The sequence below is a fragment of the Coccinella septempunctata genome, chromosome X, assembly GCF_907165205.1.
Source record: "Coccinella septempunctata chromosome X, icCocSept1.1, whole genome shotgun sequence".
Taxonomy (NCBI): domain Eukaryota; kingdom Metazoa; phylum Arthropoda; class Insecta; order Coleoptera; family Coccinellidae; genus Coccinella; species Coccinella septempunctata.
Genome location: NC_058198.1, coordinates 21,238,252 through 21,258,991, shown reverse-complemented (window position 1 = coordinate 21,258,991; position 20,740 = coordinate 21,238,252). Strand labels below are relative to the sequence as shown.

The window sequence follows — 20,740 nt, the reverse complement described above, 5'->3', positions numbered from 1 at the left end:
GGTTCTACATAATCTATAAACTCTCAATCTGTGACAAACTGTGTTTTCGGACAATAGACAATAAGTCTGTGTCGTGTGAACAATGAACCGGCATAGAATCCTAACAATGCCGCCTAAATAAATACCTGCTTATCGACGGAGACAGAAGCGGCTCGAGCAGGTAGAGAAGTGTGCCAAGTGGCAGTGTACTGTGGCGCCTTCGAGTGATTGACACATAAGTGATAATGACCCATTCAGTGCGACCAATTGAAGTGTTCACAATCGATAACCCTGTTTATGAGGTTTACTCAATGTGTTAATCCTTTCATTGTTTTTCTATTAACTGATACTTATGAATTATGATTGTAATTTCGTAAACAAATGTTGGATGTTGTTTCATATAGTGCTCTGTAATCACTTTTATATTCAATTATTTTCTTTATATCATTTCATATTATGTTTACTGTAATCATGAATTGCCTGTATCTCAAGCAACCAATTTGGTGCTCTTTGGTGGAATAAACCTGCCCTCAGGCACCCTTTTTTTTTTGACCCGGATAAAGTTTCCTCTATAGTAGCATTCCCTGTGCCGAAAACCATCCGTGAATTGCGTCGTTTTTTGGGAGTTGCTAGATGGTACCGCCGTTTTATAAAGAACTTTTCCGATGTCGTTTCACCGTTGACTCACCCGTTAAAGAAGACGTTGGAAGTGGCCCCATGCCGGGTTGTAAATTTGTTCGTCTCGGTGCATCGCAAGTTGCCCGGCCTTTAGAGAAACAAAATTTTTTTTACTAAATGAGGATGCGGCACCCGGACCAGCCAGAACCGTGCTGTCTATGAATATTTGTACTAATATTGATTACCGTTACAGGATGGAGAAATACTGTTTAGAGGCCATTCTGGGGGAAGGCGGCTTTGGCCGCGTTTATAGTGCCAGGGAACGTGGTCAAGAGGACCAACGTCGAGCCGTCAAGGAGGTCCGCCTGGATCCGTTAGCCGCCAGGAAGCGGAATTCATGGGCCTCTTTGACCACCGTCACGTATTACCGCTCATCGAGACATTGGTGGAGCCCCGTTCCTTTACATGGTCTTGCCATTATGTGAGGAGGATTTGGGGACCTTCCTCGCCCGCGAGGGTCCGAGGAGGAGCCCCTCGTCCTTCTTCCGGGTGGTCCGCCAAATCGCTGTGGGCCTCGCAGAATGCCATCGGCAGAGCGTGGTCCACCGGGATCTGAAACCCGGCAATGTACTGAGACAGGGGGCTCCGTTTATGCTAGCCGACTTTGGAGTGGCCGAGCAAATAACACCGTGCCGACCACTCCTGACAGAGTTGGCTGGCACTCCGATGTATTGGAGTCCGAAACAACTCCGCCGGGAACCGTACAACACCGCGGTGGACCTGTGCGCTTTAGGGCTCGTGGCCATGGACGTGGCCACGGCACCGCCACCGCACCGCAACCCCCAGAGTGGACCCGGAGCCTAAAGCGGAAAGTGAGGGCGCTCCTGTCGGAAGGCAGGGGCGGTCCACGAGCTCGTCACCGCTTTAGGTTCCCGTCCGGTACCGTCCGCCGCATCTGGGTGAAGCCAGACTTAGACAAGCCATGAGGTCCTCCGTACATAGAATGGAGAGAAGTCAAGAAAATACTAACTGTAACGAAACTGTAAATTTGTTCGTTCCTGAGTGCATTATTTGCTCAGTTCCGCGGAGTGAATTGATTAAACCGGCACATCTGTTGAATCTTCTTGAATTCTCTCACCTGTAACTTCTGACTCAAGAATTCTTTATCTATAATAACTTGTTGCTGGCTTCTCGATACTGCTTTCAGTAGACTTCCCAGCTCATAGTTATTTTTTTCTCACATCTGTTGAATCTTCTTGAATTCTCTCAGTCTTCAGCTCGAAAACCCCATAAACTAATTTCATCCAATTTTTGGATATACTTTGTCTCTCTAAGAAAGCCTCTTGTGCCTTTTTAGCAAGATTTTCTTTCCATTTCAGCCTGAATGTTTATCTGCATCTGATTCATCTGAAGAGTCCAGATTCGAATCAGAGTCATTCCCCATATTCACTTCTGTTTCATCTTCTTCCTCTTCAGACACACCCTCTTCATCCATTTCCTTTGCCCTTATCTTTGATAGAGATTGAGAGCAAAAGATGTTGTATATTGGATCGGAATTAATCGCGATATAGAAAATCTTGTCGGATCTTGTGAAACATGCATGCGTTATTCAAGGAATAATCAGAAGCAGCCACTTTCTCCACACCAGGTTCCAGCATTTCCTTGGGAGAAAATAGGATTGGATTTGTTTGACTTGAATGATACATCATATCTTATATTAATAGATTATTTTTCGAAATTTTTTGAAGTGCATCAACTGTTTTCTACGAAATCAATTACCATTGTTAATATCTTAAAGAATGTATTTTCCAAATACGGAATTCCATTGATTGTATATAGTGATAATGGACCTCAGTTCAAGAATTCATTGTTCAGAGAATTTTCAGAAAGTTATGATTTTCACTACGATACATCTAGTCCGCTTTATCCCAAATCAAATGGTATGGTCGATAGGGCCATTCAGACAATAGAAAATACAATGAAGGAATGTATCAAGAGCAAAACAGATTTAAATTTAGCACTTTTAGAAATAAGAAATTATCCTATTAGTCACAATATTTTATCTCCATCTGAACTATTATATTTTTTGGAAGAAAAACTAGAGGAATTTTACCAATAATGCGAAAAAAGCTCAATCCTATGCATATTATAATAATTATAGTAATCAGAGAACAAAACTTATTGGAAAGACAAATATATCAAAAATATTATCATGATTTCAGTGCAAAACAACTGGAACCATTGTTACCATATCAAGAGGTAATTATCAGGGAGGATATCTGGACCCCTGGTATTTTAATTGAAGATTTTGGTGATAATTCCTACCTAGTGAAATACTAGTGTTAATTTGAGTTGTTTATACAGAAACAATTCATATTCATTAAAGTTCTTTATTACAAAATGTAATGCCCCTTGTATTATAGGTTTGGAGGCGATAGAAAAAATGGGTATTGCTAAGTTGGTCGCTGGTGTGGAGAAAGAAGAGTCAACGGAAGAGTTTGCTGATTCGTTTCAAGGTATCGAAAAAATGCCTGGAAAATATAATATTAAGATAGACAGGAATGTTTCTCCTGCTGTACATGCAGCACGTAAGTTTCCAAATGCAATTATGAAAAAATTTAAAGAAAGGTTAAATAAATTAGAGAAGGAAAAAATAATTATTAAAGAGGAAGGTCCAACAGAATGGGTTAATTCTCTCGTTGTAGTAGGTAAAAAAGGAGGTGATTTTAGAATTTGCATGGATCCCTCTGAATTGAACAAGGCCATTCGTAGAGAACATTTTTATATTCCCACAATTTCAATCTGTATTCCTTATCGTCAGTTTCAGATTCATCTCTTCACCGTTTTTTAGCTTTAAGCTGAAAAGCATGCTTCTCTCCAGTCTCAAGATCTTCAAAATCACCGGTAACTTCTGACTCAAGAATTCTTTATCTATATTAACTTGTTGCTGGCTTCTCGATACTGCTTTCAGCAGACTTCCCAGCTCATATAAATTATTTTTCGAAATTTTTTGAAGTGCATCAACTGTTTTCTACGAAATCAATTACCATTGTTAATATCTTAAAGAATGTATTTTCCAAATACGGATTTCCATTGATTGTATATAGTGATAATGGACCTCATTTCAAGAATTCATTGTTCAGAGAATTTTCAGAAAGTTATGATTTTCACCACGATACATCTAGTCCGCTTTATCACAAATCAAATGGTATGGTCGATAGGGCCATTCAGACAATAAAAAATACAATGAAGAAATGTATCAATAGCAAAACAGACTTAAATTTAACACTTTTAGAAATAAGAAATTATCCTATTAGTCACAATATTTTATCTTCATCTGAACTATTTTTTGGAAGAAAAACTAGAGGAATTTTACCAATAATGCAAAAAAAGCTCAATCCTATGCATATTTATTATAGTAATCAGAGAAAAAACTTATTGGAAAGACAAATATTATATATCAAAAATATTATCATGATTTCAGTGCAAAACAACTGGAACCATTGTTGCCAGATCAAGAGGTATTTATCAGGGAGGATATCTGGACCCCTGGTATTTTAATTGAAGAATTTGGTGATAATTCCTACCTAGTGAAATACTAGTGTTAATTTGAGTTGTTTATACAGAAACAATTCATATTCATTAAAGTTCTTTATCACAAAATGTAATGCCCCTTGTATTATAGCTTTGGAGGCGACAGAAAAAATGGGTATTGCTAAGTTGGTCGCTGGTGTGGAGAAAGAAGAGTCAACGGAAGAGTTTGCTGATTCGTTTCAAGGTATCGGAAAAATGCCTGGAAAATATAATATTTAGATAGACAGGAATGTTTCTCCTGCTGTACATGCAGCACGTAAGTTTCCAAATGCAATTATGAAAATATTTAAAGAAAGGTTAAATAAATTAGAGAAGGAAAAAATAATTATTAAAGAGGAAGGTCCAACAGAATGGGTTGATTCTCTCGTTGTAGTAGGTAAAAAAGGAGGTGATTTTAGAATTTGCATGGATCCCTCTGAATTGAACAAGGCCATTCGTAGAGAACATTTTTATATTCCCACAATTTCAATCTGTATTCCTTATCGTCAGTTTCAGATTCATCTCTTTTCCGTTTTTTAGCTTTAAGCTGAGAAGCATGCTTCTCTCCAGTCTCAAGATCTTCAAAATCACCGGTAACTTCTGACTCAAGAATTCTTTATCTATATTAACTTGTTGCTGGCTTCTCGATACTGCTTTCAGCAGACTTCCCAGCTCATATAAATTATTTTTGGAAATTTTTTGAAGTGCATCAACTGTTTTCCACGAAATCAATTACCATTGTTAATATCTTGAAGAATGTATTTTCCAAATACGGAATTCCATTGATTGTATATAGTGATAATGGACCTCAGTTCAAGAACGCGATCCTTCGAAGTGAACGCATGTGGTTTGAATGTGTCAGCAGATTAGAGAGTAAAAATTCTGAAAATTCGAGTGAATCAAATCCGAAAATCGTTTCATAAGTAAAAATAGGATATAGTATCCCACACTTCAACAATCTAACAATCAAACAAAAACGATATTCAAGAGAATTATAATAGTTCACGCGAGTTTCCTGCGTAATTTCATTACCTTGGAAAAAGAGTAAACATGGGAGATAAAAATACCAAGAAAAAAACCAAACACAAGAAGACAACGATAAAAAGGGAACTCCAATGTGGCGAATGCAAGAAGGGAATTCCCAAATCAAAATTCAAAATTCCATGTGTGGGCATATGCCAGCAATATTTCCATGAACAATGCACTAAATTAGAAAAGGAAGAACTGAAAGAGGTGAAAGATGGTAAATTGGATTGGTACTGTACCAGGTGTCAAGACTGTGAAACAGGGGAGGAAACATCGACAGGTTTGGACTCAGACTCTGAAGATGATGAAGAATCCGACGATACGGCGAGTGCAAGGAAAAATCGTAAAAAAAGCACAACACTTGAGGATATTGCCGAAAAATTGGATTTAATCTGGCGCACTATAAACAATCAAACACAAGAGGTCACAAAAATTAAACAGGAAGTTGAAGAATTGAAAAAACAAAATATTGAATTCAAAAAACAACTCGAAAATTTCAAAATTGAGAAAAGTGATGAGAAACAAAAATTACTGAAAAACAATATAATCATATCCGGATTCGAGAAGAAAATTGAAACAGACGAAGAAATGAGAACACTAGCATTGAAAACAATTCAACTCCTCAAGAAGGATATAAGCAGGGATGATGTCGAATGTAGAAAAATTGGTCATAAAGAAAAACCTAGGATTAAGATAACTTTCAAAAATTACGAAGACAAAAAAACTGTGATGAGTGAAAAACGTAAAACAACTTTGAATACAAAAAAAATTGGTTTACTAGAAGACAATACTCTATATATCAATCATGAACTAACCAGGGAAAATCAATACCTTTTTAAAGAAGCTAGAGAGTTCCGGAAGCAATTCAATTATAAATTCGTTTGGACTAATGAAGAAAAAGTTTACCTTAGAAAAACCGAAACGAGTAAAATTCTTCCTATCAATAAAGAGTCACAATTGAATGAACTGAGAACCCAAGAAACAAAGAAAAAATCATTAAATGGTACTGGAACAAAAAACTAATTACAATTCTCTATCTAAACATAAGATCTTTAAAAACCAAATACAAACACGAAAACTTAAATTATTACATTTGCAAGCACAACTATCCAGAATCAGTAAATCGCAAGCGTTCATAGGGTACACATGTGTGTTGAAGTGTTCACTTAATAAATCAACAAATCTCTTCGCAGTTTTGAGTGCCTAGTGCTAAAACTGAACCTCCAAGGCGTGGGAAGATTGAAAAGTATTCCTCTACCTCCTGATTGTATAATTTGGAAAAGTATCTGAGTTTATTTTATATTTTTCACTCTTTGAATAGGTGGAAAATCAATAAACCGTCTTATCTATATAACATCTGGAATTCTTAAGATGTTGAATTCAATCTTCTTATCTGATCACACCTGATACAACGTTATCTCATCACATTGATGAGTCATCCGATGGCGAATAACACGATGTCCACTTCTGAGTACAGGGGTGCATCGAAAAATGTAGAAACAAGTAAAAAATTTTCACAAGTCTTAAAAAATTCTCAGTTCCCTAAAAAAGACCAAGCAATCATCCTGAATCATATAAATGAGTTGAATAAAGTGGATTACGCAAGAGCTGTTGCAAATATAGTGGATGCAAAAAATATTATAGCCATATCTAAGATATCTAATAACAGAATATGCGTTTATCTAAGCAGCAAAGAATTAGTTGATAAAATAACAGCAAACGATACTCTTGAAATCCAAGGCAATGACGTAGGAGTAAGAAGATTGGTCACCCCAGCAAAACGTATAATACTCTCCAATGTTAATCTGTGCATTCCACATGATGTTCTTGAAACGGAAATACAGAGAATTGGATATAAACTCGCCTCACCTATGAACTTCTTGAGAGCAGGCATACCAGGGGAGGAATTTTCACACATCTTAAGTTTTCGCCGCCAATTATATGTATTCCCTAATGATGCTATCGAACTTCCTGATTTCATAGATATAAACCACGATGATATATCGCAACGTATTTTTCTAAGTTTTGACGCAGTAACATGTTTTAACTGCAAACAGCCTGGCCATATAGCTAAAAACTGCCCCATTTCAAGCCAACCAAATACAGATACAGCTGACGATGACCTCCTCACGACATCAAATCAACAGACGAGGGAAGAAACAATGGACTTGACAGAAACGTTCCATACACCATACCACACTAACGAAGACCCTGCTGAACTAAACCTAGATATGACACAAGAAGAGCAGCCCTCTCACCACTCCAAAAGTTACAAGAGACCCCCATCCACACCAATTACACCCAGTACACCGGACCAGAATATCCATCAAGTAGATTTTACTAAACCAAACAAGCATAAGAGAAACAAAGTATGTAGCGAAAAAGCAACCTTCGAAGATCAAATGGAACCTATCCAGAAACTCTTAGATGACAGCAGCTCACAGTTTATTTTAAATTTCAATCAAATCTGCAGCTTCCTGCGAAACTCCTTTGGATCCAGTGACCCAGTGAGTATAGCTCAAGAGTTTACGAATGATATACCAGCACTACTTGAAATGTTAGCGTCAATATACCCTCATTGTACACATAGAAGTCTCAAAAATCGAATAACAAGGATACAACGGAAAATCAGAACACAGCTAAATATCCCCCAACTGACACAGCCTACAAGCTCGGACAGTGACAGCAACTTATCAGATCTCAACACCACTCTATAAAAACAATTCATCCTTCAGTGGAACCTTAATGGGTTTAAAACCCAATATGAAGAACTACAACTTATTGTTAAAAATGTCTCTCCAGATGTGATTTGCTTACAAGAGACCAACTTTAAAAACGATTATCACTTCACTCTTAAAGGATATCAGTGCTTTTACAAAAATAGAGTATCAACTCGTGCTAGCGGTGGGGTGGCCGTATATGTCAAGGAGTCTTTCACATCAGCAGATATCCCCCTCACGACTAGACTTGAGGCTGTTCACGTTGAAATACAATATTACGAGAGGAAACTCAGAATTATGAACCTATATATACCAAACAGCCAAGCATTTTCGTCAGCAGATCTACAAAATCTGATAACAAACAAAAAACCTCATATAATGCTTGGCGACTTCAACGCCCATAATATTATATGGGGCTCCACTGCAACAGACAAAAGAGGTAATCAGCTGGAGTCTTTCATAGATAACAATAACTTCATTCTTTTGAACACTGGAATAGGTACAAGGTTCAATCCTATCACTGCCGAATTCTCTGCAATTGACATTACAATGTGCGAACCAACGATAGAACACATTCTGAGTTGGGAACCCTTCGATGACTTACACGGTAGTGATCATATCCCTCTAAAAATTGGAATCCAGAAAAATATTCCTGACGCACCACCACAGAGCTTTAATAAGTGGAATCTGAGTTCTGCGGACTGGACCAGGTATGCTTACTACATTGAGGCTCACATAACTTCAGTTGATCCCAAGGCAAACATCAAAGATGTCATCACTCAATTCACTATGCTCCTAAATCAAGCAGCAAACGAGTCGATTCCGAAGCTATCTTGGTCAGGTAACAGAAAACGCAGAGTTCCCTGGTGGAACGAAAGATGTAAATCAGCAACTAAGGATAGCAAGCATGCTTTCAACAAACTGAAGAGATATTTTACAGTAGAGAACCTTATAGAATATAAAAAATTACGAGCTAAAGCTCGCCATATAATTAAAGAAAGCAAAAAAAACTCCTGGAAAAACTATGTTTCCTCTATCACTACTAATACCAAATCATCGGAGGTATGGAGGAAAGTCAAACAATTAAGGAGCAACGCTGTATCCAATGACATTCCCTATATAATATCTGACGATAAAGTCATATCCAACAAAGAAGAAATTGCGGAAAAATTTGCAGACATCTATGAAAGTAACTCTAGCGACTCCAACTACAGGGAGGCATTTCTAGAACATAAACAAAAAGAGGAACACCAACCATATAATTGTGAAGATGATGTGGATAATCAATTGAACTCGCAAATCACATATGAGGAACTAGAAGACACATTAGGACAAACCCCTGATTCCAGCCCCGGACATGATAATTTACCTTATGCTTTCCTTAGAAATTTACCGAAAATAGGAAAATCATTATTACTTGATATATATAATAAAATCTTTCAAGAAAAGGTGTTTCCAGAAACTTGGAGAGAAGCTACAATCATCCCAATTCTAAAACCGAATAAGAATAAAAATGATCCTAAATCATTCAGACCGATTTCACTAACCTGTACTATGTGCAAAATACTGGAAAGAATCATCAATAAACGTCTACAGTGGTATTTAGAAAAACACGATTTGTTATCACCATTTCAAAATGGATTCAGAAAACAAAGATCAACATTAGATAATATCGTTTATTTAGAATCTGAGATACATGAAGCATTCGCGAACAAACATCTTTTAGTTGCCGTCTTCATGGATCTACACAAAGCATTTGAAATGGTTTGGAAGCACAAAATAGTGAAGACTCTACGCGAATGGAAAATAAAAGGAAATATTCTGAGCTTCATCGAAAATTTTCTGAAAGACCGTATATTCAGAGTCTGCTTGGGTGGCTGTATATCAACCCCAAGGGTACAAGCGAATGGAGTCCCCCAAGGAAGCGTACTCAGCACGACACTTTTTTAATAGCAGTCAACGACATAATGACCTTCTTCAAGTTACCTGTAAAAGCGCTGATATTTGCAGACGATCTGGCATTCTTCTCAAAAGGACCTGATATAAATCTGCTTATTAAATTTCTGCAAGAATCTTTGGACTCTCTACTTTCTTGGACTGACACAAGTGGATTCCAGTTTTCACCAGAAAAAACTCAATGCATTGTATTCACTCGAAAAAAAATACCCTATCCAATTCTCACCTTGGGAGAGAAAGAACTTCAATTTACCGACAATATTAAATACCTTGGAGTCCATTTTGATAGCAAATTGAACTGGAGGAATCACTTTGAAAGTATCAAGAAAAGTTGTAACAAGGACCTAAACTTACTGAAAATCCTGGGAAAACAACATTGGGGAGCAGACCTTAATTGTCTTTTAAGAATATATAGATGCTTAATACGTACTAAAATCGAATACGGAATATTGGCCCACTCTACAGCAAGAAAAAGTTACTTCAAATCTCTTGAGATTATACAGAGCAAAGCTTTGCGGATCGTCGTAGGTGCATTCCCTACAACCCCCACCTTCCCTCTTTGGGCCCTACTAGGTGAAATGCCTCTTAACTACAGGATACAAATAGCCTCCATCGTGTATGCAGGGAAAATACTATCTAACCCAAAACACTGCAATAATTCTATCATAAAGTCAACTCGTTTTACATCGTTATATGCTGCAAACCCGAACATAATTCCACCATTTCACGAAAGACTCAAAAAAATTGTGACGAATTTATATTATGAAATCCCTGACATAATGAAGTCAGTTTCTTATACAACACCTTGGACGATAAGAAACCCCAAAGTTGAACTGGAACTTTCTGAATTCAAAAAGAATGAAATACACTTTTCTATAATACAGAAAACATTCGCAGGATACTTAGACAAATACAAGGAAAACATCTTTTTATATACTGATGCTTCCAAAAATGGTGCCAATAACAATATTGGCCTATCAGTGGTTACCCCAACTATAGTGAAGATGTTCTGTATTGGAGAAACTTCAATATTCACTGGTGAACTGATGGCTATAAATCAAGCTCTCCTCTTTATTTTGAAAGAAGAAACCCCTGCTAGGTACTACTGTCTCTGTACTGATTCTCTATCAGCGATACGCTCCCTTCAGAAAATATATACAGACAATGCTCTGGTAAATGAAATAAATCACCAACGTCAACAACTAGAGAATCTAAGTATAAATATCACTTTCATTTACACTCCATCGCATACTGGAATTGATGGAAATACACAAGCAGACGCAGCAGCAAAATGGTCATCAAGGAATGTAGATAGAATGCTTAGCGCCCAAACCAAGGAAGATCTAAAAATTACCGCAACATGTAGTGTTGAAGGCTTGTGGAGATCAGAATGGCAGCAAAAAAGTACGTTCCTGAAACAGATTAAACCTAATCCACTCAAAATGATGACTCTTCCCAATAACCGCCTTGACCAAGTCAAAATATCACGATTACGACTAGGCTATACCAGGCTCACACACGCTTATAAGCTTAACAGAGAGAATGCTCCAGTATGCACCGAATGTGATCAAATTATTACCGTCGACCATATTCTGATAGACTGCCCCAATTATGAACTCCAACGAGAACAAGCTGGTATGATGAACTCCCTACAACAGGCACTAGGACCAGAAGCTGACAAACTGGAAGCTACAATCAAATTTCTTCAATATACAAATTTGATCGATTCAATCTAGATCTTTTATTCTATCTTATAGTTCTCTTTTGTTGAATACTCTATTATATATATATTTCACATATATGTAAATGAAATGTAACTGTTCCGTATAGTGCTAATGATCTGAGAAATCGAAGCACAATAAACTTTAAATAAAAAAAAAAAACTATCCAGAAATTCTAATACTAACAGAAACCTGGCTGTACGAAGACGATTGTAGATTTTTTAAATTTGGGGGTTATACAGGACACTTCAGTTGTAGGAATACTAGGGGAGGAGGCACAGCAATATTCATAAGAAATAATATTGAACATGAAGAGATATATAGTTACCAAGACCGTTTTATGAACTTTGTAGGCGTAAGAATGAATAGATATAAACTGAATCTATACTCAATATACAGATCCCAAAAAAATCGGATTGAACATTTCTTTCCCTTGATTGAACAACTTCTGAGTGGAAGAAATAGCATCATCATAGGGGATATAAACATAGATATCAAGAAGCATAATAATATGACAACTAATTACAAAGAAATCGTTAAATCTAATTCTTACAAATTTTTAAATACCAAACACTATACTAGGGTACAAAAAAAATCAAAGACAAATATTGATCATATTATTTTATCTCAAAAATTAACCGGATCATATAAACTTTACGACACCCCTATATCTGACCATAAAAAAATTGTTGTGAAACTGGAAACTAACACAAAACCCACAAATTGCAAAAATTCCGTTACTACAAGAATATTGGATAAATCGAAATTCAAAAATATCGTGGAAGAAAATATGAAAACTTTAAAATTAGACTCTGAATTCAATGGGGAAACTTTTATAAGCATAATCAAGCAAGCTAAAACAGAAGCAACAACCCTTAAAACGTTTAAAAAAATTGAAAATAAGCAATGGTACAATAGAAGTATAGCGAAGATTGTTCGGAAAAGGGATAAAGCTTATGTAAAATTTAAAAAACACCCTACAAACATGAACTTGAAGGAAAAATTCATTGAACTCAAGAAGGCAGTATTCAAAATAATCAGAAGATCAAAACAAATATATTTTCGTAAAAGATTTATGAATGCAAGCTCATGTACAACAAAGCTATGGAGCACTATAAAGGAATTAATTAACACACGTAATAAAAGACAAAATAACGTCCAAAAATTGATAATCGATGGGGAAGAATACACAGATCCAAATGAAATTTCGGATACATTGAATAAATTTTTCATAAATGTCGAATCCGACACTAGCTGGGGCCCAATTGAAGATGAAATCGAGCTGAACTGCTCTGATAGGTCCATATATCTGAAAAAATGCACAGAGGACGAACTGAAGGGAATTTTACATAATTTTAAGAAAAATGCTTCTCCTGGGAACGACCTGATTACAGCAAATGATTTGATATTTTTATATCCAGTAATAAGCAAATACCTCTTGTATTTCATAAACAACTCTCTAAAAACAGGGACAATGCCGTCACAATGTCTTGAAAGCAAAATAATACCAATATTCAAAAAGGGAGAAAGGACCAACCCTAACAACTACCGCCCTATAGCACTCACTTCAATATTCTCCAAACTTATAGAAACAGTAATTAAAAAAAGAATTTGCTCATACCTCAATTTCTCTGACTATCAGTATGGCTTTCAGAGTAATAGCTCAACCCTTGGAGCAACAACAGATCTAGTCCAAAAAATAAGTACTAGCATAGATAGTAGAAATTATGTAGTTGTAGTGTTTATAGACTTACGAAAAGCTTTTGACATGGTTGACCACGATTTACTGCTGAGAAAACTTGAAAACATGGGAATAAATAGAGAAGCCTTTTCCCTCATAAAAACATTTTTGAAAAACAGAAGACATCACACAGTCTTAGGAACAACAAGAAGCTCAGAGGAAAGGGTTTTAAAAGGGGTACCCCAGGGATCAGTGATCGGTCCACTTTTGTATCTTTTGTATGTGGAAGATCTCGCAGCCGTGGGATTGGAGGCACTTTACTACATGTTTGCTGATGACACTGCGTTGTTTTACGAGGGTAGGGATCTAGACAATTTACAGCAACGCATCGAGACTGATCTAAAGAAATTCCAGGATTGGCTGACTGACAATAGACTCATCTTGAATGTGGACAAAACAGTTGCTCTCCTTTTCTGTCAGAAAAATAAGCCCACAAAGCCACTTGACATCACACTTAATGGAATAAAAATCAACCAAAAAAATTTGCACACATACCTTGGATTGAAAATCGATACAAAACTGGAATGGACTGGGCACATAGATTATTTGTCACGAAAACTCACACCTTTGATTGGAGCATTGAGAAGAGTCAGTCCCTATCTCAGCGAAAAAGCAAGAAGGTCCATTTATTACTCGAATATTCATTCAGTGCTTACATACCTGATTAGTATATGGTCCAACACATCAATCAATAACTTACAGAGAATTCAAAGACTGCAAAATCGAGCTTTGAAGGCTCTATACAATTTACCAAATGACACCCCAACAACTGAGTTACATAACACCTTGAAGATACCCAACATGAAGATCACAAAATTCGTGGAGCAGTGCAAACTAATGTACAAAATCGAGCATGGCCTACTAAAATTCAACACTGAAACGAAAAAAAGACTAAATATTCACAACTACCATACCAGACAAATTAACAATTTCCATCTAGATAATATCAGAACAAATAGAGCCAGAAATTCACCTTACTACCAGGCTGCAATGGTATATAACAACATACCTGAACATGTAAAACGGAAACAATCTCTCAAATTGTTCAATAAATTTGTTAAAGATTTTGCAATGACACATTTTGCCTAATGTTTGTTTATTTCATTTGATTTTATTCAAAATTTAATGATTCTACTAGAACATCACTCTAATGATGATTTGTAGTCTTATGTATTAAATAAATAAATAAAAGAATTCATTGTTCAGAGAATTTTCAGAAAGTTATGATTTCCACCACGATACATCTAGTCTGCTTTATCCCAAATCAAATGGTATGGTCGATAGGGTCATTCAGACAATAAAAAATACAATGAACAAATGTATCAATAGCAAAACAGACTTAAATTTAGCACTTTTAGAAATAAGAAATTATCCTATTAGTCACAATATTTTATCTCCATCTGAACTATTTTTTGGAAAAAAAACTAGAGGAATTTTACCAATAATGCAAAAAAAGCTCAATCCTATGCATATTAATTATAGTAATCAGAGAAAAAACTTATTGGAAAGACAAATATTATATATCAAAAATATTAGCATGATTTCAGTGCAAAACAACTGGAACCATTGTTGCCAGATCAAGAGGTATTTATCAGGGAGGATATCTGGACCCCTGGTATTTTAATTGAAGATTTTGGTGATAATTCCTACCTGGTGAAATACTAGTGTTAATTTGAGTTGTTTATACAGAAACAATTCATATTCATTAAAGTTCTTTATTACAAAATGTAATGCCCCTTGTATTATAGGTTTGGAGGAGACAGAAAAAATGGGTATTGCTAAGTTGGTCGCTGGTGTGGAGAAAGAAGAGTCAACGGAAGAGTTTGCTGATTCGTTTCAAGGTATCGGAAAAATACCTGGAAAATATAATATTAAGATAGACAGGAATGTTTCTCCTGCTGTACATGCAGCACGTAAGTTTCCAAATGCAATTATGAAAATATTTGAAGAAAGGTTAAATAAATTAGAGAAGGAAAAAATAATCATTAAAGAGGAAGGTCCAACAGAATGGGTTGATTCTCTCGTTGTAGTAGGTAAAAAAGCAGGTGATTTTAGAATTTGCATGGATCCCTCTGAATTGAACAAGGCCATTCGTAGAGAACATTTTTATATTCCCACAATTTCAATCTGTATTCCTTATCGTCAGTTTCAGATTCATCTCTTTTCCGTTTTTTAGCTTTAAACTGAGAAGCATGCTTCTCTCCAGTCTCAAGATCTTCAAAATCACCTGTAACTTCTGACTCAAGAATTCTTTATCTATATTAACTTGTTGCTGGCTTCTCGATACTGCTTTCAGCAGACTTCCCAGCTCATATGAATTATTTTTCGAAATTTTTTGAAGTGCATCAACTGTTTTCCACGAAATCAATTACCATTGTTAATATCTTAACCCTCTAATGCCCAAGTTTTTTTTCCTTTTTTATAATTATTTCCGTATAGTTTCAAATTAGCTTAAGTAATCTACATCTTTTTTTCGCAAATAGTTAACTGATTTACATTAACACCTGTTCTCACAAAATGAACCTATACTGAAGGCGGACATGGGCAGAATAATTTTGTATCCACTTATATGCAACCAGTCTCAAGGCGGACTTGGGTATTAGAGGGTTAAAGAATGTATTTTCCAAATACGGAATTCCATTGATTGTATATAGTGATAATGGACCTCAGTTCAAGAATTCATTGTTCAGAGAATTTTCAGAAAGTTATGATTTTCACCACGATACATCTAGTCCGCTTTATCCCAAATCAAATGGTATGGTCGATAGGGCCATTCAGACAATAAAAAATACAATGAACAAATGTATCAATAGCAAAACAGACTTAAATTTAGCACTTTTAGAAATAAGAAATTATCCTATTAGTCACAATATTTTATCTCCATCTGAACTATTTTTTGGAAGAAAAACTAGAGGAATTTTACCAATAATGCAAAAAAAGCTCAATCCTATGCATATTAATTATAGTAATCAGAGAAAAAACTTATTGGAAAGACAAATATATCAAAAATATTATCATGATTTCAGTGCAAAACAACTGGAACCATTGTTGCCAGATCAAGAGGTATTTATCAGGGAGGATATCTGGACCCCTGGTATTTTAATTGAAGATTTCGGTGATAATTCTTACCTAGTGAAATACTAGTGTTAATTTGAGTTGTTTATACAGAAACAATTCATATTGATTAAAGTTCTTTATTACAAAATGTAATGCCCCTTGTATTATAGGTTTGGAGGCGATAGAAAAAATGGGTATTGCTAAGTTGGTCGCTGGTGTGGAGTAAGAAGAGTCAACGGAAGAGTTTGCTGATTCGTTTCAAGGTATCGGAAAAATGCCTGGAAAATATAATATTAGGATAGACAGGAATGTTTCTCCTGCTGTATATGCAGCACGTAAGTTTCCGAATGCAATTATGAAAATATTTAATGAAAGGTTATATAAATTAGAGAAGGAAAAAATAATTATTAAAGAGGAAGGTCCAACAGAATGGGTTAATTCTCTCGTTGTAGTAGGTAAAAAAGGAGGTGATTTTAGAATTTGCATGGATCCCTCTGAATTGAACAAGGCCATTCGTAGAGAACATTTTTATATTCCCACAATTTCAATCTGTATTCCTTATCGTCAGTTTCAGATTCATCTCTTTTCCGTTTTTTAGCTTTAAGCTGAAAAGCATGCTTCTCTCCAGTCTCAAGATCTTCAAAATCACCGGTAACTTCTGACTCAAGAATTCTTTATCTATATTAACTTGTTGCTGGCTTCTCGATACTGCTTTCAGCAGACTTCCCAGCTCATATAAATTATTTTTCGAAATTTTTTGAAGTGCATCAACTGTTTTCTACGAAATCAATTACCATTGTTAATATATTAAAGTATGTATTTTCCAAATACGGAATTCCATTGATTGTATATAGTGATAATGGACCTCAGTTCAAGAATTCATTGTTCAGAGAATTTTCAGAAAGTTATGATTTTCACCACGATACATCTAGTCCGCTTTATCACAAATCAAATGGTATGGTCGATAGGGCCATTCAGACAATAAAAAATACAATGAAGAAATGTATCAATAGCAAAACAGACCTAAATTTAGCACTTTTAGAAATAAGAAATTATCCTATTAGTCACAATATTTTATCTCCATCTGAACTATTTTTTGGAAGAAAAACTAGAGGAATTTTACCAATAATGCAAAAAAAGCTCAATCCTATGCATATTAATTATAGTAATCAGAGAAAAAACTTATTGGAAAGACAAATATGTCAAAAATATTATCATGATTTCAGTGCAAAACAACTGGAACCATTGTTGCCAGATCAAGAGGTATTTATCAGGGAGGATATCTGGACCCCTGGTATTTTAATTGAAGATTTTGGTGATAATTCCTACCTAGTGAAATACTAGTGTTAATTTGAGTTGTTTATACAGAAACAATTCATATTGATTAAAGTTCTTTATTACAAAATGTAATGCCCCTTGTATTATAGGTTTGGAGGCGATAGAAAAAATGGGTATTGCTTAGTTGGTCGCTGGTGTGGAGAAAGAAGAGTCAACGGAAGAGTTTGCTGATTCGTTTCAAGGTATCGGAAAAATGCCTGAAAAATATAATATTAAGATAGACAGGAATGTTTCTCCTGCTGTACATGCAGCACGTAAGTTTCCAAATGCAATTATGAAAAAATTTAAAGAAAGGTTAAATAAATTAGAGAAGGAAGAAATAATTATTAAAGAGGAAGGTCCAACAGAATGGGTTAATTCTCTCGTTGTAGTAGGTAAAAAAGGAGGTGATTTTAGAACTTGCATGGATCCCTCTGAATTGAACAAGGCCATTCGTAGAGAACATTTTTATATTCCCACAATTTCAATCTGTATTCCTTATCGTCAGTTTCAGATTAATCTCTTTTCCGTTTTTTAGCTTTAGGCTGAGAAGCATGCTTCTCTCCAGTCTCAAGATCTTCAAAATCACCGGTAATTTCTGACTCAAGAATTCTTTATCTATATTAACTTGTTGCTGGCTACTCGATACTGCTTTCAGCAGACTTCCCAGCTCATATAAATTATTTTTCGAAATTTTTTGAAGTGCATCAACTGTTTTCTACGAAATCAATTACCATTGTTAATATCTTAAAGAATGTATTTTCCAAATACGGAATTCCATTGATTGTATATAGTGATAATGGACCTCAGTTCAAGAATTGTTCAGAGAATTTTCAGAAAGTTATGATTTTCACCACGATACATCTAGTCCGCTTTATCCCAAATCAAATGGTATGGTCGATAGGGCCATTCAGACAATAAAAAATACAATGAAGAAATGTATCAATAGCAAAACAGACTTAAATTTAGCACTTTTAGAAATAAGAAATTATCCTATTAGTCACAATATTTTATCTCCATCTGAACTATTTTTTGGAAGAAAAACTAGAGGAATTTTACCAATAATGCAAAAAAAGCTCAATCCTATGCATATTAATTATAGTAATCAGAGAAAAAACTTATTGGAAAGACAAATATATCAAAAATATTATCATGATTTCAGTGCAAAACAACTGGAACCATTGTTGCCAGATCAAGAGGTATTTATCAGGGAGGATATCTGGACCCCTGGTATATTAATTGAAGATTTTGGTGCTAATTCCTACCTAGTGAAATACTAGTGTTAATTTGAGTTGTTTATACAGAAACAATTCATATTGATTAAAGTTCTTTATTACAAAATGTAATGTCCCTTGTATTATAGGTTTGGAGGCGATAGAAAAAATGGGTATTGCTAAGTTGGTCGCTGGTGTGGAGAAAGAAGAGTCAACGGAAGAGTTTGCTGATTCGTTTCAAGGTATCGGAAAAATGCCTGGAAAATATAATATTAGGATAGACAGGAATGTTTCTCCTGCTGTATATGCAGCACGTAAGTTTCCAAATGCAATTATGAAAATATTTAATGAAAGGTTATATAAATTAGAGAAGGAAAAAATAATTATTAAAGAGGAAGGTCCAACAGAATGGGTTAATTCTCTCGTTGTAGTAGGTAAAAAAGGAGGTGATTTTAGAATTTGCATGGATCCCTCTGAATTGAACAAGGCCATTCGTAGAGAACATTTTTATATTCCCACAATTTCAATCTGTATTCCTTATCGTCAGTTTCAGATTCATCTCTTTTCCGTTTTTTAGCTTTAAGCTGAGAAGCATGCTTCTCTCCAGTCTCAAGATCTTCAAAATCACCGGTAACTTCTGACTCAAGAATTCTTTATCTATATTAACTTGTTGCTGGCTTCTCGATACTGCTTTCAGCAGACTTCCCAGCTCATATAAATTATTTTTGGAAATTTTTTGAAGTGCATCAACTGTTTTCCACGAAATCAATTACCATTGTTAATATCTTGAAGAATGTATTTTCCAAATACGGAATTCCATTGATTGTATATAGTGATAATGGACCTCAGTTCCAGAATTCATTGTTCAGAGAATTTTCAGAAAGTTATGATTTTCACCACGATACATCTAGTCCGCTTGATCCCAAATCAAATGGTATGGTCGATAGGGCCATTCAGACAATAAAAAATACAATGAACAAATTTATCAATAGCAAAACAGACTTGAATTTAGCACTTTTAGAAATAAGAAATTATCCTATTAGTCACAATATTTTATCTCCATCTGAACTATTTTTTGGAAGAAAAACTAGAGGAATTTTACCAATAATGCAAAAAAAGCTCAATCCTATGCATATTAATTATAGTAATCAGAGAAAAACTTATTGGAAAGACAAATATATCAAAAATATTATCATGATTTCAGTGCAAAACAACTGGAACCATTGTTGCCAGATCAAGAGGTATTTATCAAGGAGGATATCTGGACCCCTGGTATTTTTATTGAAGATTTCGGTGATAATTCCTACCTAGTGAAATACTAGTGTTAATTTGAGTTGTTTATACAGAAACAATTCATATTGATTAACGATCTTTATTACAAAATGTAATGCCCCTTGTATTATAGGTTTGGAGGCGATAGAAAAAATGGGTATTGCTAAGTTGGTCGCTGGTGTGGAGAAAGAAGAGTCAACGGAAGAGTTTGCTGATTCGTTTCAAGGTATCGGAAAAATGCCTGAAAAATATAATATTAAGATAGACAGGAATGTTTCTCCTGCTGTACATGCAGCACGTAAGTTTCCAAATGCAATTATGAAAATATTTAAAGAAAGGTTAAATAAATTAGAGAAGGAAAAAATAATTATTAAAGAGGAATGTCCAACAGAATGGGTTAATTCTCTCGTTGTAGTAGGTAAAAAAGGAGGTGATTTTAGAATTTGCATGGATCCCTCTGAATTGAACAAGGCCGTTCGTAGAGAACATTTTTATATTCCCACAATTTCAATCTGTATTCCTTATCGTCAGTTTCAGATTAGTCTC

General features: G+C 35.3%; 2 protein-coding genes across 2 annotated transcripts; both read left to right on the top strand.

Moving 5' to 3' along the window:
* Positions 1-1,062: 1,062 nt before the first annotated feature.
* LOC123322359 (calcium/calmodulin-dependent protein kinase type II delta 1 chain-like) lies at positions 1,063-1,461 on the top strand. The gene has a single exon (XM_044910303.1). It carries the CDS (start codon positions 1,063-1,065, stop codon positions 1,459-1,461), a length of 399 nt encoding a protein of 132 aa, XP_044766238.1.
* A 16,461-nt stretch (positions 1,462-17,922) lies between these two features.
* Positions 17,923-19,811, top strand: LOC123322358. The gene is made up of 2 exons (XM_044910302.1): positions 17,923-17,983; positions 19,072-19,811. The coding sequence occupies exons 1-2, from the start codon at positions 17,923-17,925 to the stop codon at positions 19,497-19,499; spliced, it is 489 nt and encodes a 162-aa protein (XP_044766237.1). The 3' UTR covers positions 19,500-19,811.
* Positions 19,812-20,740: the final 929 nt, after the last annotated feature.